Below are 20482 nucleotides of genomic sequence, written 5' to 3'. Positions count from 1 at the left end.
ATCAGTCTGTATGTAATCAATGACTATAATATACACGTTTCACTTTAAATGGAATAACTGAAAAAACATTTTTTTTCACAATATTCTAATTATATGAGTTCAATCAAGCAAAGTGGAGGCAAACCTGGAGCTTGAACATGTTCAATCATTCTTGAATTATGAAAACACTATTTTAGAATGGTGCTATGTTCAACTTATAATTAATGTTTCTTCACAAATAGCATATTTCACAACAGTTAGGGGTTAACGTCTACCGCAGTTGCAACATGAGGTCTAAAGATTCCTATTATGGGTGTGAATGTTCAGTTTATTTTGTATTTGAACTTTTTTTTTTCATTTTTTCATTATGTAACATGACTTATTTTTTATCTTTATTTAGGTGGTGCTGAACATTTTTAAAGCTTTTGTTTTAATTTGAGGCCTTTTTCCTGTTTTTGGTGATTAGGATTAGCAGGAAACTATTAGTTTGACCTCATTGGCTAACAGCAAGAACAATGGGAAAATTCTCAGATGGAGAAGAGTAGACAAGGTGGCTTCCTCCTTGTTTCCCTTACAGATCACAATGTCATGGCTAAACATAACTAAAACCCGTCCATCCCCGTCACATACAGGATCTCAGAGCTCATCCCTGATGTATTGAGCCCCATCCAGCTCTATCACACACCTCACCACTGTCTTGCTGTCCTTGTACATGTCCCGCCCCTTTCTCACATACTTCTCTGATGCAGCTGACCTTTTCATACAGTCCCAGTGGCTTTCATCTAATGGTAGACAAAAAACTTGTTCAAAGTGGGCCACAGTTCTTGTGTGCTGCATGTTTGGTGAATGACTAACTGCAGCCCTGCCTGTATGTGGACAAAGTATGGGATCCAGAAAAAGTTAAGCACATGCCCCAGTTTTAGTGAAAATCTATTAGCACAATACATCCTGCCTGATGATGGCCACTATATAAACACCATGCTCCTATTGAATAAAGAGAGTCATGCTGGTTTTGTTCAACTTCTATACTGTAATTTCACATTAAAATATTAAACATTTAGTGACAGTGGGTACAGCTGTGTTGCCTCTGGGAACATGCTGCATGACCCTCAATTGATCTAGAAAAAAATGTCACCATGGTAACACGCAGCAACAATAAGATTCTCGATTCTTGAATAGCTCCAGAAATTTCTACCTTAAACCATAGTCATGTAGTTTAAACTTATATCTAAAACAACAGAGAACCAGCTAATGCTGCTTTACTGGTTTAGGTCAACTATTGATGGAAAATTAAATCTTTAATATTTCTTTCCCATTTTTATAATGTGTGATTCATTTCTAAACTCCCAGACTTGGATTATTTCTGGATTTCATAAACATTTTTACAGACTTTAAATATTGTCCCTGTCATGTTTTTTAACACAAAGTTGTTTCAATAATAATTTTTGTTTGATCAAAACAATGATTAGATATGTAAAAAAAAAAAATGCACTGAATAACCAAATGTAAAAATTGTTTATTACTGGAAAAGGCATTTAACAATTTTTTTTCAAACAGGTAAACATATCATTAAGTCAGAATTACATTCAAATGTGAATAAACAAGGTCAATTCAAGCTCATCACACTGTTACAGCTGTGCTTTCAGTTTTCTTCCCTTACAGCTTTGTGCTTGAACTGAAACTTCTTTCAGCTTGTTAAGCTTTATAAAAAGGGGGAAAAAACGGGAATGCATTCCAATATTTAGCTGCGAGGCCTCCGTTCATCCATTTACTACTCATGCAGAAAAATCTTTAGATGTTCAATACTTACAAATGAGAGACTGTACTACTTCTAACATGAATAACCCTAACCCTTCAATAAACAATTATGTTTAAGGAGATACAAGAAATAATAAATAATGTTGATCAAAAATATATTAGCAATAAAACAGCATGGAAAAAAAAAAAACATTTGGCCTTTCACAGCTACCTTTGTATTTGTTTCTATGCAAGACAGAAAAAACCCTGAAGGTACCGCAGAAACATTTCCAAATGTGAAGTTAGAAGAAACAGCTGCCTCAAATATTAAAACAGGAGCATATACAGCATATGGGCTTGAAAGAGCAGCATGGTAGAGATGCCTTTAAAAGCAACCACACAATTTGAGACAGTCATGAACAAAAACCAGAAACGAGAAAACTTGGTCCAATTAATCCACACAAATAAAGACTGGAATGTGTTTCCTTAACTGAAATGTCATTATATTAAGCTTGTTGTCCACCTTTTTCTTCCTTACCTGCCGCTAACATGCCACTGCAATGTGCTTTCCTCTGTATGTTTTCTTTTCTTACGTTCTGTTCATGTTCAGCACTTTGAATCGTCTTCATACTGAAATGTGCTATACAAATAAACTTGCCTTGCCTTCCTGTGCAGTATGGATGTGTCCATAACTGAATTATTCAACATGTTCTAACTGTGTATGAACACATCAAGCCCAGAAAGTTTGTTGGTCTTTTATTCCAAAATATAAAAAATAAATCCAACAAATAATCTGGGTCAGCTTTAATCTAAAAAGGTTCGTACCGCATTTCCCAAACCCTGTTAGGAAAGGAGGGGGTTACTATTTGGGGCTTAATTCTCTCAAAGCCTTTTATTTTAAAAGGGCTTTCAGCAAATAAAACAAACCAAAATTTAATGGAGAACTGAAAGTAGACATTTAAACAGATGTTTTTCTCTTCTACACTTGGTTTCCAGACAACTCTGCCGCCATCTCCTTTCCAGATCAGTTTCTGAATGTTCCTGCAAAAAGAAGTCAGAAAACATGAAACACAATTATGACGCTCTTGAAGAAACTGAAAAATACAAAAGAAAAAACAAAAAAAGAGAACATGGTCCAATTAAATTAAATACCCAGTTACATCAGCAGACTCAGCACAGAGTCAAATTCCTGGTATGCATAGACATACCTGACAGATAAAGCTGATTCTAATTCTGATCAGATAGGAAGATGATGTAGAAAGGTCCAGACTTTGGGCAACCTTTCATTAAATTTGGACAAAGTTATGCTTTTTGTTTTATGCTTCTATTAATAGAACATTAAAATTAAAGCAAAAAGTGCAATACACTGTAGGTTACTTATTGTACCAGAGGTAAAGTTTACCTCTGGTACAAGAAAACTGGACTGATGAAATCCAAATGAATTTAAATTCAGTAAATATAAAGGTTATAGTGGTCAATGTTGATGTTAACTAGGAAGAAAGTTTGAACAGCTTCAGTTTACCTTCTGAAGGCCCACAATGCTGCTGCAGCTGGCTGCTGAAAAAGCGCTCCCGCTGGGACACCTGCTCGTCCCAGGCCTCCAGGATTTTCACTTTCTGGCTGGGTTCCAGCCTCAGGGTGAGAGGGTGCGCCTCATCGATGTGGGCCCTCACTCCCTCCAGGCTGTGAGAGTACTGCAGCTCCCCACAGACCATGCACACCAGCAGCTGGTTGAGGGGATCATAGTCCATGAGATAGCGGTTTCTCCAGACCACCTCTGACATCGTATCCTCATCATCATCATCATCATCATCATAGTCAGCAAACAAAAAATCTGCCTGACCTGAAAAGCAGTTAGAGCCAAGTTTGTTTTGTGCCTTATTGAACAGATAAGCATGCATGCTGTAAGAGTCATAGATGATCCGTTACCTTCTTCCTGAGCTGGGCAGTCTGTGTACATAAAGGGCGCCGGGTCAAGATCCACTGGGATGCTGAGAATATAAGATTTTATTATCATACTAAAAAAGCTGACATAAACAATAATGAAAACCTCAAACTCAACATCAGTTCCAACCTGATTAGATTTTCAGATGCTTCAGAGGAGTTTACCCACTGACTAGAATCCTAAAAGAACACAGAAAAACAGAAAACATACGTCAGTCACAATTTTTCTCTCATCTAGTATTACAGCTAAATGGTTTCAGGAACATTTTCAAAATGTATTCATACCCCTTGAACCTTTTCACATTTTGACCAGGTACTACCACAAACATTAAAAGAGCTATAAGTAAGATATTTACCATAAATTAACCAAAATAATTACCTGGGATGGAAGTAACATTCCCTAGAAACAATCGGTTCCCTCCATCAACAATGTCTTAGTCAAGTTTTCCTCCTTTTAAACCTAGCAGTACAGTCTGGAATGACTTATGAGATTTCCCAAAATAGAGCACAGCATTTGGCTAACCAGTAGCAGCCTGCTAACATGGAAGCCAGACCTGCCTCACCTTTTTCTGTCCAAATACAGGCCTTCTAAATTATTGTAAATGTGACAACAGCATCCCCTGCTGTTTGCTCTGTACCTGCGGTCAGTAGTACGATGAATACTAGTAATAAAAGTACAAAAATTAATGTAACTGAAGTTTATCTTTAATATTGATGGTATGACAATAACTTTGCCATATGGTAAAATGGTAAATGGCTTGTACTTTACCAAGTCCGACGAACCCAAAGGGTTTTACACTACAATCAGTCATTCACCCATTCACACCCACATTCACACCTGAGGTGAACATATGAAGTTCATATCTGGTTAAAAGTTGACTGCAGGTATGAGAATTTGTAAGGTCCTCTTTCGAAGAACCACTTTTGCTCAAAATGCTCTGTCCGTGAGAGAATCTGCAGTTTGGAACTCTCTTCATGTTGATTTAAAGTCTGTAACCAGTTTTAGTATGTTAAAAAAAAAAAAAAAAAAAAAAACTCTGGTAATGTCAAAAACAGAACTGGATCCTTTTTTGATGTTTTTATGTTTCATTCTTTGTTTGCAGATGTTGTCAATATTATGTTGTGCTATTTTAAATGACTATCACTTTAATTTTTAGAGGTACTTTTTAAAAGCCCATCTAGGGACAAGTGCTGCGAATTAGCTGTTGCTATTGCTCTATGACGCAAACATGGGACTGCTGTTTTGTTCAGTTTGTCTATGTTTATGTGTGTCTGTCCCTACCAAATAAACTTTGAAATGAAATAAATATTTTGTAAAAACTAAAAGAATTTGTCTCAAAAATCTTTCCCCCTATAACATTGTTTAATCGTCTTTTGGGAGATCCCTGTCATTTCCTGTCACAAACAAAGGTCTGGGTTATATAAAAATATAGAAATTTAAATCTAGATCTGCCAGGGGATACTTTTGGATTAACTGTAGCCTCAATGTTTCTGTTGAAAATAGCAGACAGATAAAAGGGAAAGTAGCAGCAAGTTCACAGGATCTTTCACAAGAAGATGGGATTTTAACATTATAAAGAACTTTTTAAGGAACTGCTTTCATAGTCAAATCTGGGATAAAATGATAAATTAAATCAATTGCAAAGTTAATCTGAACGTCAATCAAAATTGGGAGCATTTGAAAGGATGCACATTTTCCAACCTTACTGACTGTAACCTGTAGAACATTTGGTCTTACCTGCATAGCTCTGGTCAGTGTCTGTAGATCCTGGGCAGGCAGGGCGCTCCTATTGTTGTTGGAGGCTCTCGTTGGGGTGAGCCCCTTGTCCTGAAATGCCTTCCTTGCTCTTTGCTCCTTCTTTTTCAACCTCCAGTACTCTCGCTTCCTCTTCAGAAAGTCCTCCTCGGACTCCCCTGGGATGGGTTTTGGAGGCGTCATGGTAGCTAATGAAGCCGCCTGGGCAGAAGATTGAGCCGTATTTAAGGGACTTTGAAGCTGAGCACAGGGGATTTTTATAGGACTGAGGATGGGATTTTGATGTTTATTAGGAAATTCAACGGGTAGCAGGTGGATGCTTGACAGTGGGTTATCAGGGGGCTTCAGCATAGGAAGGGAAGAGGCTGAGTCGGTTTCTGTGGTTCTGGGTGTCCACTTTTGACAGTGTTGTGAAGATTCAGCATCAAACTCGGTTAGATGTGGTGAAGGCCCATCGTTCCCATTTCCCTCTCTGCTAATGCTGGGGAGTTTGACTTGGAGAGCGTCAGGTGACTGTTCAGCTTTACATGTTGTAACAACCAAGACTTCAGGGATGCTGCTAACTGCAGCCACGGATGTGACAGACGAGCCGGGCTGGACGGCTGGCTTTCTTGGCTTCATACATTTAGCAGCATTGATATTAAGTGCTGCAGTCTGAAAGATAGACAATGACAGAAACAGAGGAATATTCAGAAACAGAAATAACCATTGTACCCATAGTTATTGGAAGGACCCTCTATTTATACTTTAAATGTGGAAAACACTAGCATGAGGTTTGTGGAGTAATGTTTCAGGTTCTAGTGGAAGTAGAGGCTCCTTCTTACAGGGCTGAGACTGAGCCAACCTAAAAAAATCAACTGCTTTCATTTTCAGAATCTTTTGCCAAGACACTTCTATCAAGATTCAAATGCAAATGGAAAAATTGGAATAAAAATGTTTGTTCTTCGTCAAATTTAGACTCCTGTCAATTTAATGGAGAAACAAATTTTAAAATGAGCCTTGGAGGTAAAGAGAAAAAAGCCCCACCACCGAGTGCTGGTTTCCATGTTCCCGTATGAATATGTGCTAAAACTGCACCTTTAAAATGAACTGCATCTGTCTGAATCACAATGAAAAGTATTACAGCTCTGAGCGTCAGCATAGTCAAGAAATCGCGTCTACCACCAATTTTCCCAGCAGTAGCAGCGGTGTGGGCGTGACATGTGTATCAGTGACGGTAGCAGGTCAGATAACAGGACCATGGTCAGCGCTGTTTGTAGGTGTGTGTGATCGATACAGAGACGAGTCACTCAGTTTAATCTCGTAAATAAAACTTGAGGTTTTAAATTTTTCCTCTGCTGACGTAAATAATGTGAAGACAGGAGAGAGATAGAGAGACATTTTCTGATTTTCGCTCATTTTCTTCTCCTGGATCTGTTGCAGTTATCTCCTCTGTTGCCTCAGAAATCCTCACTCTCTCTTGGTTCCTCTCCTCATTCATGACTAACCTTAGATGTCTCACATGCATGACAGTTTCCCTGGTTCCAGCCAATTGAGCATATTTGCCAGAATTAATGAAGTAGAGGCCACAAGCTAGGTGCACATTTACAGCACATTGCAGATATTTCATCTTAAAATGAAGCGTAGAAGATTTCTTCTAAATAAATAATTTTTCGTGTGAATACTGTATCGTTCCATTATGACACCCAAGCACCAGACCGATGTTTTGCTGCTAACACTTTATTTTAGGACAAACAGAGCTGGACAGTTTCACCCCACCAGTCCCCTGAACCCCTATTCCGGTATAACATTTCAGGTATAACCCCAAAACAACCTAACTTAAAAAAACAGGAAGGGTGCAACAGCACTTAGCAATAAAGTCTAATACGGATCATTACAATACATTCTTATGTATTGATTAAACTTATAGTTTTTGATATTAGTCTTTACAAAGGAAATGTTTATTTACATGTCTTTATGGTGTGGGGAAAAACACTGTCAGACTGCTATTACAGTTTTCATCTCGCACACCCCCTAGTGGCAGCTCGTGGATGTAGGCTATAGTGGCGTCCATCATCACTTAATGTCATTGACCTTGTATCGTTCGTCTCCCAACCTGTTGGTTTAGTTTGCTTTACTTTTAACCTTTTGACCCAGGTTTGAGCAAATTTGTTGTCTAAGTCCGTGGTGCTGAAATAGCCTACCGGCAGTTGTGTTACTAGATTATCAGCGGTTGGCTGTTTAATAATAAATCCATGGCAATATCCATGGTGCTGAAATAGCTCAAAGTGTGCTGCACAACTCATAATCCACACTCTCTCCATTTTGCCCTTCTTGTTGTTTACAAAGCAAATTAAGTCTCTTTGTTGATCTGATACTACTTCATATTTTGATGGTTCAAACTGAGTTTCTTTTAATTTTTGAAACTAGAGCAATGGACAAATACAGCTCAGAGCCAGATCAGATTCATAATATGAATTGTAAAGAAGGGAAATAGCTAAAAAGCTATAAGACCTCTCAACTAGTCCCCTCCCCCTCTGCAATGCGACACTGGCTCTGTGCCTGCTCCCAGCTAAATGCTAGGTGCTGCCAAAAAGAAACAAAAAACACCAAAGAAACACCAGAGAAAAAAATGTGCTAAGATAGAGAAAATGTGAATCACCACTGTAAAAAGTAAAGTTCATGAAAATCTCACATTCATTTCCTTCTTGCACTCTCAACCAAAACAAACAAACAGTAGACAGTGCTGCTGTTGTACAGTATCTTACAAGAGTATTCACATTCCTGCAGTGCTTCCCATTTTGTCACATCAACTACCACAACTTCTATGGAATTTATCGGGATTTTGGGTGACAGACCAAAACAAAGTAGAAGGGCTGGGCAATACAGCCTAAAAATCTATATTATGATATAGACTGTAGTCAACAGACTGGAGCTGGACAAGGGTAGAGTGCCTTCTCCAGATCGGGGAGGATCTCCTGCCCAAATGGAGGAGTTTCAGTATTTCAGGGTCTTGTTCAGGAATGAGGAAAAGATGGAACGGGAGATCGATAGGCGGATTGGTGCTGCGTCTGCAGTGAAGCAGGCGCTGTACCGGTCTGTTCTGGTGAGGAGAGAGCTGAGTCAAAAGTCGAACTCTCGATTTACCGGTTGATCTACATTCCCACCCTCATCTATGGTCATGAACTTTGGGCTGTGACCGAAAGAAAAACCAGGACACTGGAGGAACTATGTTCCTCAGCTGGCCTGGGAATTCCTTGGGGTTCCCCGGAGTAGCTGGCCAAAGTCCCTGGGCAGAGGGAAGACTGGGCCTCGCTGATAAGGCTACAACCCCCTCGACCCGACCCCGGATAAGTGCAAGAAGACGGATGGATGGAAGGACTGAGTCCACATGATACACGGTACATATTCCAATATCAAGACTCCAATTTCTTGCTATATTTTTAATAATATTCCTAATCTTTGTCATTGCAACTTTGTGCATTCCAATGAAATGCATCCTCTGCATTTAACCCATCCCTTGGGCTCCCACAGGCGGCGCCTGGGTCCATTCTGGGTCTAAGGGTCTTGCCCAGGGAACAAGAGTGGTAGGCTGGGATTGGAACCGGGGAACATACACTCTTTCTAGGACATAAACACCCTGTTCTAACCCCTAAAACTCTCTCTTCCAACAATGAAACAAAGCCTTTTGAAGCCGTTTTTCTACATAAAGGTTGCAGTTTGGCTTGGCATTTTAAAAACAAGTACCAATTTACAACACATCACCTAAAGGCACTTTACAAAAAAAGCACCTTTAATCCAGTCATAGAGACAGATTCCAAGTCAACTGTATACATTCCAATGAGTTCCCTGTTATCAAACAATTTCTTATTTAAATTGGTCAAAATGTTTTGCATCAAGTCGTTGATTTGCTGGATTCACTCCTGGATGCCACAGCAGTCATTTGCAATGTGTCATTGATATTGCAGGAACCCCTCATACTGAGCATGCTTGTAGCAACAGTGGAGAGAAAAAAACTCCCCTTTAAAAGGAAGAAAACTGCAACAGAACCTGATCCAGTCTCAGTGTGCGTGGCCATCTACCACAACCAACAGGTTTGAATGCAAAATATAACCACAAAAAGCCATTCCTGAAGATCTGAGACAAATACATCTTTGACTAAAGATGACATTATACAGATAGTAAACTTTGGCAATCCCCTAATTTATCTGCCAAACACAAAACCTAGATGAAAACAGTTGACACAGTATGATTGTCCACAAATCAAGCACCAAACCATCAGATCAATATTCAGTGCTCACAGCAGAGCAAAGATCAGATTAAAAGCTATAAAAAAGTACAACTGCTAAAAACAGGTAAACAAAACAGCTCACAGAGTAATATTAAGATTTTATTAGGGAAAGCTGGACTTTTTAGATTTAAAATAAACACTGTACAATGTGACATGGAGCTATGAGAAATAATAAGTATTAAGGCAATGCAACTCATGAGTGTTTCTAATGGACTCAAAGATCAGTTAATAAAAGCAGCAGCGCAGTGCACAGAGATATGAATAAAAGCCATTGTACACAGGTGAGGAAATTACTTAGGAGCAAATAATTTACCCTTTGGCATTGCAGTAATAAAGTTAATCAGGCTTTTGTCAGTTTATCAGTCAAACTGCAGCTAGCATAAAACCTGTCTTTTGTCACATTTCAAATGGCGTTATCCCATCCTTTTGTAAAATAATCGACATGAGGGATTTGCTGCAAATCCATGTACAATGCAGATGACTCTCCCTGTGGCTCTACGCTTCTCCAGGAGTGAATGCTGCTTGTCGGGACTTTGAAGCAATCAACTGGTTCCCTTATATAGGACATTTTTGACCAATCTGTATATATGATTGAACTTGACTTTGTAAAGTGCCTTGAGATGACAGGTGGCAGCATCATGCTGTGGGGAGTTTCTTCAGCAGTACCAGGGAAGCTGGTCATGGCTGAAGAAAAGATGGACGAATATAGAGCAGACATGGGTGGAGGCTCGTCTGCTGCAATGGAATGGATTCCCTTTTTTCTCAGTTTAAGATTTTGAGGTCCAGAAAATGTTATTGTGTTCTAAAAAAAATAAATAAAAATTTGTCCCAAATGGTATCAGCATTATTTACTCAAAAAAGTGACCCATCCAAAGATATTCACTTGAACTGGTCAACGTCTATTCATCCTTCCATCCATTCTCTAACACGTCTATCCCTCATGGGGTTGTGAGGTGTGTTGGTGCCTATCTCCAGCTGTCAATGGGCGAGAGATGGGGTACACCCTGGACAGGTCACCAGTCTACAGCAGGGCAACACAGAGACAAACAGGACAAACAACCATTCACACACACACTCACACCTAAGGAGAACTTAGAGAGACCAGTTAACCTAAGTCATGTTTTTTGGACTGTGGGAGGAAGCCGGAGTACCCGGAGAGAACCCACGCATGCACAGGGAGAACATGCAAACTCCATGCAGAAACTACTACCTAAAACTACTACCTACTTATCCTAAATGTTTTTACTGTTATTGTGGACCATTTTGTTTTGTAGCGTAATACACTGTCATCGTTATTAGTGAGCCAAAGGCAATTTTCCACCTTGGAAAACAATACATCTTTCTATCAATTCCCTTCCACTTTATAATAACGTACTACTGTGTTGGCCTGCCCCATAAAAAACAATGAGCCTTGTCAATAAGTTATAAAAGCTTGTTATTCAAGCTGTAAATATTTACCACCGGGCAGATCATCTTAAATACACTACTGTACACTTAAATATACTGTACTACTGTAGACTATACTGATAAAAATCCAGAATTTTTGGTTTTATGGCACAAGGACCAGCATCTAATCTCAGGAGGTTGGCTGCTTTGGCTCACCTGGGTATTCTTTGAAAGTAGCTCCTTCTGCCTGGCCTTTAACCTGGCCCTCTGCTGTCTCTTCATCAGCTTCCAGTACTCCCTCTTCTTCTGAAGGCTGCTCGTGCTGCTTTGCCTGGTCATGCTGCTGCGGTACCTTTCTGACGATGGCGCATCACTGTTGTGGCCCTGACTCTGCTCATCGAGGTTATGGAGCTGTGGTGGATCCAAGGATGTAGTTGAGATGTGATGGAGCTTTGGTGGCTCAGAACAGATGCTTTGGGGGGTCCCATTTCTACTGAAAGGTCTCTGGGTTCTACATGAGGAGGCTGTGCTGATGAATGGCGCTGAAGGGGTCTGGGATGACTGATCGCAGGTGGGATGCACCACCTGATCTGAGGCTGAAACAGATGGAACTGCTTCACTAGTTTGTAAGAAATCCTTGAGCTGGGGATTTGGTAAATCTTTCCCTTCCAGCACATCACCATCTGACTGCGAGTTTTTACTTTGGGATGTCAAGCAAGCAGCTACTACAGCTTTCTCATTCTTTGCACAATAAAGCTGTGATAAAACGGGCTTTATGTCTTGCTCTAAATTCTGTTCGGTGTTCTCTATTGCCACGCCAGCCTGCTCCCGTTGATTCTCAGAAACGGTGCTGAGGGATTCCTCCAGGAGTTTCTTCATGGAGGCTACAGCCAGCAGAGTGGCGGCTTGGCTGTCGGCGTGTAGAGATGGCTGAGGCTCTGGATGTGGCGCTGGAGGTGCAGGTGGAGAGGTTGGGGGTTTGATGTCTGGACAGATGGCTCGATCTGCTGGAGAATTTAGGTCAGCTGCGGGCACAGACTCAGCTTCCTGTTTTATCTCATTTGCATTTGGCAGGGCAGGCACAGCAGTGTAGGAAAAGGGTTGTGCTTTGTCTGTACACTTAATAAGATCGGTGCTTAGTTGCGCAGTGTTTGATGATTCTTGTGTCTGAGCCTTCCTCCTCAGTAAGGCTGAACCCGTTCTTGCTTGGAAGATACTGTGCTTCAGTCGAAAAGCACGAGCTGCTCGCTGCTCACGCTTCTTTGTTCTCCAGTACTCTCGCTTCTTCGCCATCCTCTCTTCTTCTGTCAGCTTTGGACCCACAGACTGTGCTGAGAGGGGCGGCGGTTCATGGCTTGAGATGTTAATTTTCATGACACAGCCACCAAAGTGTGAAGCTGTGGCTGCCACTGCATTTTGAGGGGACCGGAGTTGACTTAGCGTGAGCTGCTGTACATTTTTGCTCGACTTTAAACTAGAACCGGCTGTTACGTCAAGGTCAGGCTGTGTTTTGACAGTAAGTAAGTCAGACGTTTTGTTGACCGTCTGCACAGCAAGACAAAAACCACCTTTACCCTGAGATGAGCTAGTTGGAGGTGCAACACTTCTCCACTTCATATTAGCTTGTGACTGTGGTTGCATCACGGTGTTCTCAGAAATGACATTGAGCTTCTCATTACTTCTGTCTCCAGCCGTGGTTTGATATTTCTTACTGTGAGGTATGTTTACTGTGAGAGTCCCATCCTCTTTGATGAACCCTCCAATGGCCTCGTTTGCTAGGGTAGGGGCCCTTTCCGTGGAAAGCGTCACAGCTCTCGCCTTCCTCATCTCTTCAAGGATTTGCTGGTAACGCTTTACTCGCCGTGTCAAAGAGTCCTTCTCCTTCAGTCGAATCTTCTTCTCCAGCGACAGCTTAGCTCGCTGTTCACGCTTCTTATTCCGCCAGTACTCTCTCCGCTTGGCTACTATTTGCTCTGGTGTGTCATTAGGGTCCATTTTGGGCATGCCTCTAGTGCTAAAAACTGAAGCCGCAAAGAGAGGTTTACTTCTTAAATTTGTCTGATTAAGGAAATTCTTCTTTGTTTCAATGGCCCTTTGTCTAGGTGTCTTACATGATGCAGTCCCTTGGGTAAAGTTAGAATGATGCACATATGTTAGCTTTCTCTGTGATTCTGCAGGCTTCTTTACTGGAGTCGTATTGAATGCTGTAATGGCCGTCTCCTTCGTCTTATGTGGATTCTGTACTTTTTTCTGATCTGTTTGCAGGTTAGTTACAGCTAACCCACTTTGCAGTTTGTTAGTCTCCAACCTGGCAGTTGAATATGGCACTTTAACTCGAACTGGAGTCTGCTTCTGGCCTGCGCTTCTCCGAAACGGCTGACAGGGGAGAAGAGCTGAGTTGGCCACAAGTCTTGTTTTCTGTGCCGTTTGCCCCTTAAAAGTCCTATCTTTGCTTTGTGGCCTTTCTCTGGCTTTCGCGATCTGAGCAGCCAGCTTTGCTCGCTGCTCTCGTTTTTTGATTCTCCAGTGCTCTCGTCGTTTGGCTGCCCTTTCCTCCTCTGAATCCAGCTGAGCTGATGTAATGACAAAACCTGTAGCCCTTTTTTTAGTGACCAAGGCACTCTGTGTTCCACTTTGAGGTATTGTGTGTCTTCTTTGGGCCTCTGTCTTACTTAAAACAGGGCCACACAAAGATGCACGCCTTGTATCTGTGGTTACACTGGAAGGTAAGACCTGGAGCCCATTCAATGCAACTTGTGCCTCGCATGGTGTTTTGGGGACTGCTGAGCCCTGCATAGAGCCACATGGCTTAGGTTCTGGTTTTGTGGAGCTGCTGCTGGTAATATGGGTTACTCTGACTGGAGGCACTGTTGAACTGGTGTTATGTTGGGTTCCACAGCCCTTTGCAGAGGTAACCAGATCGTTAACATTTTTGGTTAGTGGGCGTTTCCCTGTGACAGCGCCACCCTCAGTTGCTGCAGCCGAGATGGAGCATGATGTTGGCTGCAAGTTACGCAAGACCTTGCTGACCGTCATTGTCTGATGCCACTCCTGCTTTTTACAGGCCTCTGTTGGGTTGTGATCAACTGTCTTTCCACTGTTTGATAAAGAACTAAATGCGATATCATTATTTAGTAAAGGAGAGGGGTCTGACAAACTGGCATTGACCCCAGCAGAAATATACATGTATGAGAGCTTTTCCTCTCGGCTGTCTTGTGTTGACTTTCTTCTCTGTTCAGACAGTCGGGCCCTCTGTTCTCTTTTCTTGTTCCTCCAATATTCTCTCTTTTGGGCAAGCATGGCATCATCATATTTGGAGGCAGACCGGTAGCGATGGGTTATTGGACAACCTTTACCTTTCTGAGATGGCATGCTATCGTTAGCTTAGACAACCCATTAGTTCTCATCTAACAGTAATATTTTTCTTTGTAGCAGGGGATCAGTCGAGTTCTTCTGTACAAATTCAGGGCTGTTAACTCCACAGTGTTCTCCAGTGTGATGGTGCAGAGCAGATGGCATTGTACTGGTGTGCAGGAGTACCTAGGGGAAATAACACAACTTTTAGATGCATCTTTGTATCAAACCCCCAGAATATTTGAAATTTATTTACCAGGATGTACATCAAAAGGCTAATATACAATTTTTCTGGATAAGGGTATCAACTTTGTGTAAACAAAAAGTATGTAATGAATGTTTTTTGAAAGTTCTTAATCATAAGGAATGTAAGATAAGCCTGTAAAACCTAATACACCCCAGCAAAAATATTCTAGTTATCAATTTAAGTAGGACCTTCTGGCATGTTCTTGACAAACAAGAAGCAGTGGTTTACAACATTTTACAACATACAACTAACCATTGTTCTGGCAGTACAAATATTGTTTTTGCCACATTACATTTACAAACAAAGGCTGCAGCTTGTGGTTTCTTATAACAGCAGCTAATCCCTCTCGGAGTTTTAACATTTCAATCTATCAAGACAAGCTGAATTACATGCTCATCACTGGGCCATAAAATTTTATAACACTAATCTAAAACAAGCAACACCACATAGATCATACTATTTTGTTATTAAACAAAATAGCAAACCTGAATGCAGAAAATCAAAAAGGAAACATAGCTAATCTGGCTATTTTGATGATAATTACGAAGATGAATTGCAGCCAGATGTTATTTATAAAGAGTTTCAATTACATGCACATCAGCAAGTGTGAGCATTTGTAAAAAATAAATAACAATAAAAAAAGGTGTGGATTTTCAACTGCCCAGAGATTTTGGAACAAAAGTTACTTAAAATGCCAAAGCGAACGGTATCAGCAACAATCTTACAAAACCAATTGATGCTGCCCTCAGTCTGTGAGGTTACAAAGCCATTTACAAATATCTGAAGTCCAACCAACACACAAGTGGAAAACATGTAAGACAATTACCAAAGTCTCAACAAGTTTACCTGAAGGTATAAATACCCAGATGGCTGTATACTCTTAAAGAGAACCCCAAAGTTTCTGCAACAATGCCCTTTGAAAAGACCATTAAAAGTGCCGTTATTTGGCTGTAATCCACAGTTCAGTGGCAAAGCAACAAGAAATGACTTTTACCAACTGTCAGGCCTGGTGTTGGAAAGCTAGTGATTCAGACGTGTTAAGTAGTCACAGAATCGGTCGTTAGGTTGACCGTGAACCACGAACTCCTCTGAATATCAAAGTGTTTTAGAGTCAAATGTGGGAACATGTGCCTGACAGCTGAAGCCACAGTATTGCATTAGCACAATCATTTCATCTACGCTTGTAATGACAAGAACCACACTGTTGCACTGAAACAATCAATCTTGAGAAATCAACCTGACTGAAAGGAAACATTACCAACATTTCTGCAGACCTCAGCAATCTAAGTCAATGTTTTAAAAGAGAGCAATCCAACATTTTACCAGAAGAATGTCAGAGGAAAATAATAAGATACATACTAAAAGACAAATAACTCCCACTAACAGGAGGTCTAACATCTACTGAAGCTTAGGGTGGAGGCTCATCTTGACACGTTTGCCTCTGATGCATTTCTTTTAGAACTTTTTGTTTGTCAGAACTCCAGAATTAACATTAGGCAGCTTTACTATAAAGAAAAGTGATTTCTATCTGATCTTTGCTTTCATTAAGTATTTAACTGCTTCTTTCTTTATTTGTAATGCCTAAACTTAACACAGTTTTTGAAAAAAATATGTATTTTTATATTCTAAGGGACTTTTTTTCTGTAAAGCAATAATCCTTGTTCTTGATGTTAGACATTTTGCTGTTTCTATATATGAACTTGATGTCAAGCTAAAAGACAGTTTTCATCTGGTGTGCTGGAGCTGGGACAGATCTAAAACCTACAGGACAGTGGGTCTGAGGGCCAGGATTGGAGATTGGGGATCCTGACCTTGATCTTCCTTGAGAAAATTCAAAAGAAAATAGAGGATTAATCTAGCCTGACATGGTCATACTCAATTCTAGTCAGAATTTGAGTCTGATACTGCTCCATTGAGCTGTGATTATGGGGTGTGTTTCTAACGAACCAGGAAAAAAAATTCCTCTGCACTCAATTCGATAGACCTACAACCAATAAGAGCAACGGAGTGTGTGACGTATGTTAAGCGACGCATAGTTGTTGTCAACGGAACTCAACTGTTAGCCTAGCATAAGAAGATGAGCGTTAACGATTTTTGCCGGTGTTGCAAAATGAATGTAAGGATCCAAGGAGTCCTTCAACACACGAACCTGTTGATATCTTCTAGAACAGACCTAATAGCAGAATCTACACACCTCAACTCTCCAGCGGCAGCCATCGTTGTTAAACGAATTCAACCCAAGCGCGCTTTGGTGACGTGGTTGATTATTGATCAACCACGTCACCGTTGATCATCTGTCCATCATCGTATAAAGCCCGCCCTGACAATTCGATTGACCCGCCAGATATTGGGCGAGCATACTCGCGCTACTATTGAGCAATGCCAGACCGAACTTCCCGACCTAAAACGTTGTAGGCGGGACTAAATTCGGAATGGCACCCAGGCTAGGATTAATCTGCACATCCACACCAAATCCAGTACCGATCTTATGGTCAAACATAAATGCAGAGAAAATCGCTACATTTCAACTACTTAAACTGTAAAAGCTTAGAAGAAATTATAAATCAGTTAAGCTCCTCCTCCTACTGTCTTGATATCCTACCTACAACCTTCCTTAAAAAATTCCAGCCTGTTGTAGTAAATTCATCCCTCTCATCATGGGTTTTCCCACAGGCTTTAAAAACAGCAGTTATTAAACCCCTGATAAAAAAAAAGCAATCTGGCCAAATCCCACCTCAGTGCAGCATTTGACACTGTTGACTATGATATATTTATTATTAGAGCGACTAGAGAGCTGGGTCAGACTCTCTGGTACAACACTCAATAGGTTCAAATCCTACCTAAAGAACAGGGACTTCTTTGTGTCAGTAGGTAACTTCTCATCAGAGCGGACAAAAGTCACATGTGGGGTACCCCAAGGTTCAAACCTGGGACCCCTTCAATTCAATATCTATATGGTCCCAATGGCTGAGGTTCTAACATGAAACAAGATTAGTTACCATAACTATGCAGATGATCCACAGCTCTACGTTACAATATCGCCAGGTGACTCTGAACCCATCCATGCACTGAACAGATGCTTAGAACAAATCAAACCCTACGCCAAAACTTTCTCCAACTGAACAGAAACAAAACTGAAGTTTTTAATCTTTGGACCTAAAGAGGAACGAACTAGGGTCAGCAACTACAAACTAGTGATCAGATCTGAAATCTGGATGTAGTGATGGACTCAGACCTGAATATTTAAGGACACAAAGACAGTTACAAAGTCAGCTTTATATCACCTGAAGAACATTTCCAGGATTAAAGGACTAATGTCCCAATGAGATCTAGAGAAACTCATCCATGCATTTATCTTTAGTTGCACTGATTACCACAACAGTCTTTTCACAGGTCTACCCAAAACATCAGTCAGACAACTGCAGCTGATCCAGAACTCTGCTGCTCACATTCTCTTGAAAACCAGGAAGATAGAGCACATCACCCCAGTTCTAAAGTCCTTACACTGACTCCCTGTAGCTCAGAGAATAGACTTTAAAATACCCCTGTTCGTTTATAAATCCCTGAAGGGCTTAGCAACAAAATACATTAAAGACCTGTTGTTGCTGTATCAACCCTCCGGGCCACTCAGATCTTCTGGTTCTGGCCTACTCTGCATACCCAGAACCAGAACCAAACATGGAGAAGCAGCATTTAGTTCCTATGTTCCACTCATCTAGAACAAAGTTCCAGAAAACTGCAAAACAGCAGAAACACTGAGTTCCTTTAAATCAAGGCTTAAAATCCACCTGCTTTCAGCCCATAATAACAGGACCATTGACCAACATATATTGATGTTTTTACTTGATACAATTTAATGCTGGTTACTGGTCTCACAACCACTGACTGTTTCAATGTGTTTATGATGTTTTTATGTTTTCATGATGTAATGCACGTTGAACCGCCTTGCTGCCGAAATGTGCTATACCAATAAACTTGACTTGCGTGTCAAATGGCCCAACATGAATAAATATTCTCTTGTGTTAGAAAAGACATTCTGAATCTCACAGAATAATAATTAATTTTAGTTATATGTTTCCTAAATTGTAATAATCGATTTAAACCACCACAACAAGGCTTTGTGCAAATGAGGAGACAATGGTGACGACTCACCTGTTTTAGAATAATTTGTAGATGGCAAAAAGACATTTGGTTGTAACATATAAACAATGCGTTTTTATATGTTGTGCCTAAAGGGGGCTTAAAGACATTCGCTTCTTATTTCATGCCATAACGCTATGGTGTGTGGAAGCGTGTCAGCTGCTGTAACCAGGAAGGAAACCGTCACTGTCCCTTTAATCCTGTCCTCTTTCAATCCCTAATGAGTCCCGGACGTAAACCGTTTTTATCCCGATCTTTTAATTGTTTGGTTAGGGGCGCGACCACGTTGCTAAAACCTAAGCGCAGTTAGCGGAAATATACCAACCCTCAGTGAGAAACACGGCGGCATTTGTCCGTAGAGCGAACCCGGATCCCCGTCTTCGGCGGCGGCACAATGGACAACATCTTCCGCCTGTTGTCCTCACGGACGAGGCGCCTGTCGGATTGTGCTGCCGTCTAGAACATGGAGGGAGAAGGTCGGAGCAGGCTACCGAGGGAAAGCAGCAAGAATACAACAGCAAGGGAGTGAAACATGCACATGTTACCTTCCAGCTACACCTAACTTTCCAGGACACTTTACACGGACGTTGTCTGGACAGAATAGGGCCAGGCCACTGCTGCTACTGTCCGCCAGCCGTGCTCAGTCTCAAGCTGCCTTGACAACGCTCAAAGTACCAGGATGTGGGACCTGCATGCGCGCTCCGTGCGTGCGTGCGTGCGCGCGTGTGTTTACTACAAATGCAGTGGCCTGCTAAAGCCGCTCATCTTACTTCATTTTTAAGCAAGATATTCAGTCGAGGAAAATAGCATAGTTTTATTTTCTTCAAAAATTAGACGACTAGTGTGTCGATCAACCCACCTGACAGCTCACTATGTTTTTATGGTCAAAGATTAAGCTGCCAAAAATTGGAATATTCTTGGAATAACTGAACAAAGAGCTCGCAGAGTTAGTTGAAAATATTTTATTCAATCAAGAAGTTGGTTTGTTCGAAAAGGACACAGGCATCTCGCAAAGTAAATATAACAAGTAAAAGTGTCAATGTATATGTGTTTTTATTTAACTTCTATTAGAACAATGGGACATCAGCAATAGTTTAGACGCTAATTAAATTAAAAGTATTTATTGTTAAAAAATCAAACCCTTCTTATGATTGTTCTCAGCCTTTTTGCATTTTTCTGGTATTTTAACAACTTATCCTGGTGATAAACTCCAAATCTGAGGTTGAAAGGCCTCCTTATAGTTACTCTAGCCTTTAGCTCCCTTCAGAGATTTACTAACAGATTCAAATTGAAACTATGGCCGGGGCATTGCAAAATGTTTATGTTACTTGGATCCAAGAAACATGTAGGTAAATTAATTGATTACATTAATTCTATATTAAGTGGTATGAATAATTTTGGACTTAACTGTATCTCAAAAGCCTAATTTCAGATTTGAGAGGGATATCAGACTTTATATCTGAGTACCATTACAAGTTATAAAACCAGGCAGACTTAAAGGGTCCCAGTCGTTTCACCTATTTGCACACATTTGTAGTTTCGATAGGTATCTTTCTGATTGTGGAAAAGGATTCCATTATGTGTACCAAACAAAGACATCTGCCATAAGATGTTTAGTACTGACTTTGCATCGATTCATACCCATTAGGGGATGCTTTTCACCCACTTT

At 40.7% G+C, this 20482-nt stretch overlaps 1 protein-coding gene across 2 annotated transcripts; it reads right to left on the bottom strand.

Moving 5' to 3' along the window:
• Window positions 1-1475: 1475 nt before the first annotated feature.
• si:dkey-28a3.2 lies at window positions 1476-19484 on the bottom strand. 2 transcript variants are annotated; one of them, XM_036146104.1, is made up of 8 exons: window positions 19359-19484; window positions 19139-19269; window positions 11289-14612; window positions 5399-6070; window positions 3791-3840; window positions 3646-3707; window positions 3239-3559; window positions 1476-2757 (listed from the first exon to the last, which is right to left on the bottom strand). In XM_036146104.1, the coding sequence occupies exons 3-8, from the start codon at window positions 14442-14444 to the stop codon at window positions 2741-2743; spliced, it is 4278 nt and encodes a 1425-aa protein (XP_036001997.1). In that variant the 5' UTR covers window positions 14445-14612; window positions 19139-19269; window positions 19359-19484; the 3' UTR covers window positions 1476-2740. The 2 variants fall into 2 exon arrangements, with proteins under 2 accessions (XP_036001997.1, XP_036001998.1); XM_036146105.1 differs by lacking the exon at window positions 19139-19269.
• Window positions 19485-20482: the final 998 nt, after the last annotated feature.

The sequence above is a fragment of the Fundulus heteroclitus genome, chromosome 14 (genome assembly GCF_011125445.2).
Source record: "Fundulus heteroclitus isolate FHET01 chromosome 14, MU-UCD_Fhet_4.1, whole genome shotgun sequence".
NCBI classification, from domain to species: Eukaryota; Metazoa; Chordata; class Actinopteri; order Cyprinodontiformes; family Fundulidae; genus Fundulus; species Fundulus heteroclitus.
The sequence above is the reverse complement of the archived record's forward strand: the minus strand, read 5'-3'. Positions and strand labels throughout refer to the sequence as shown.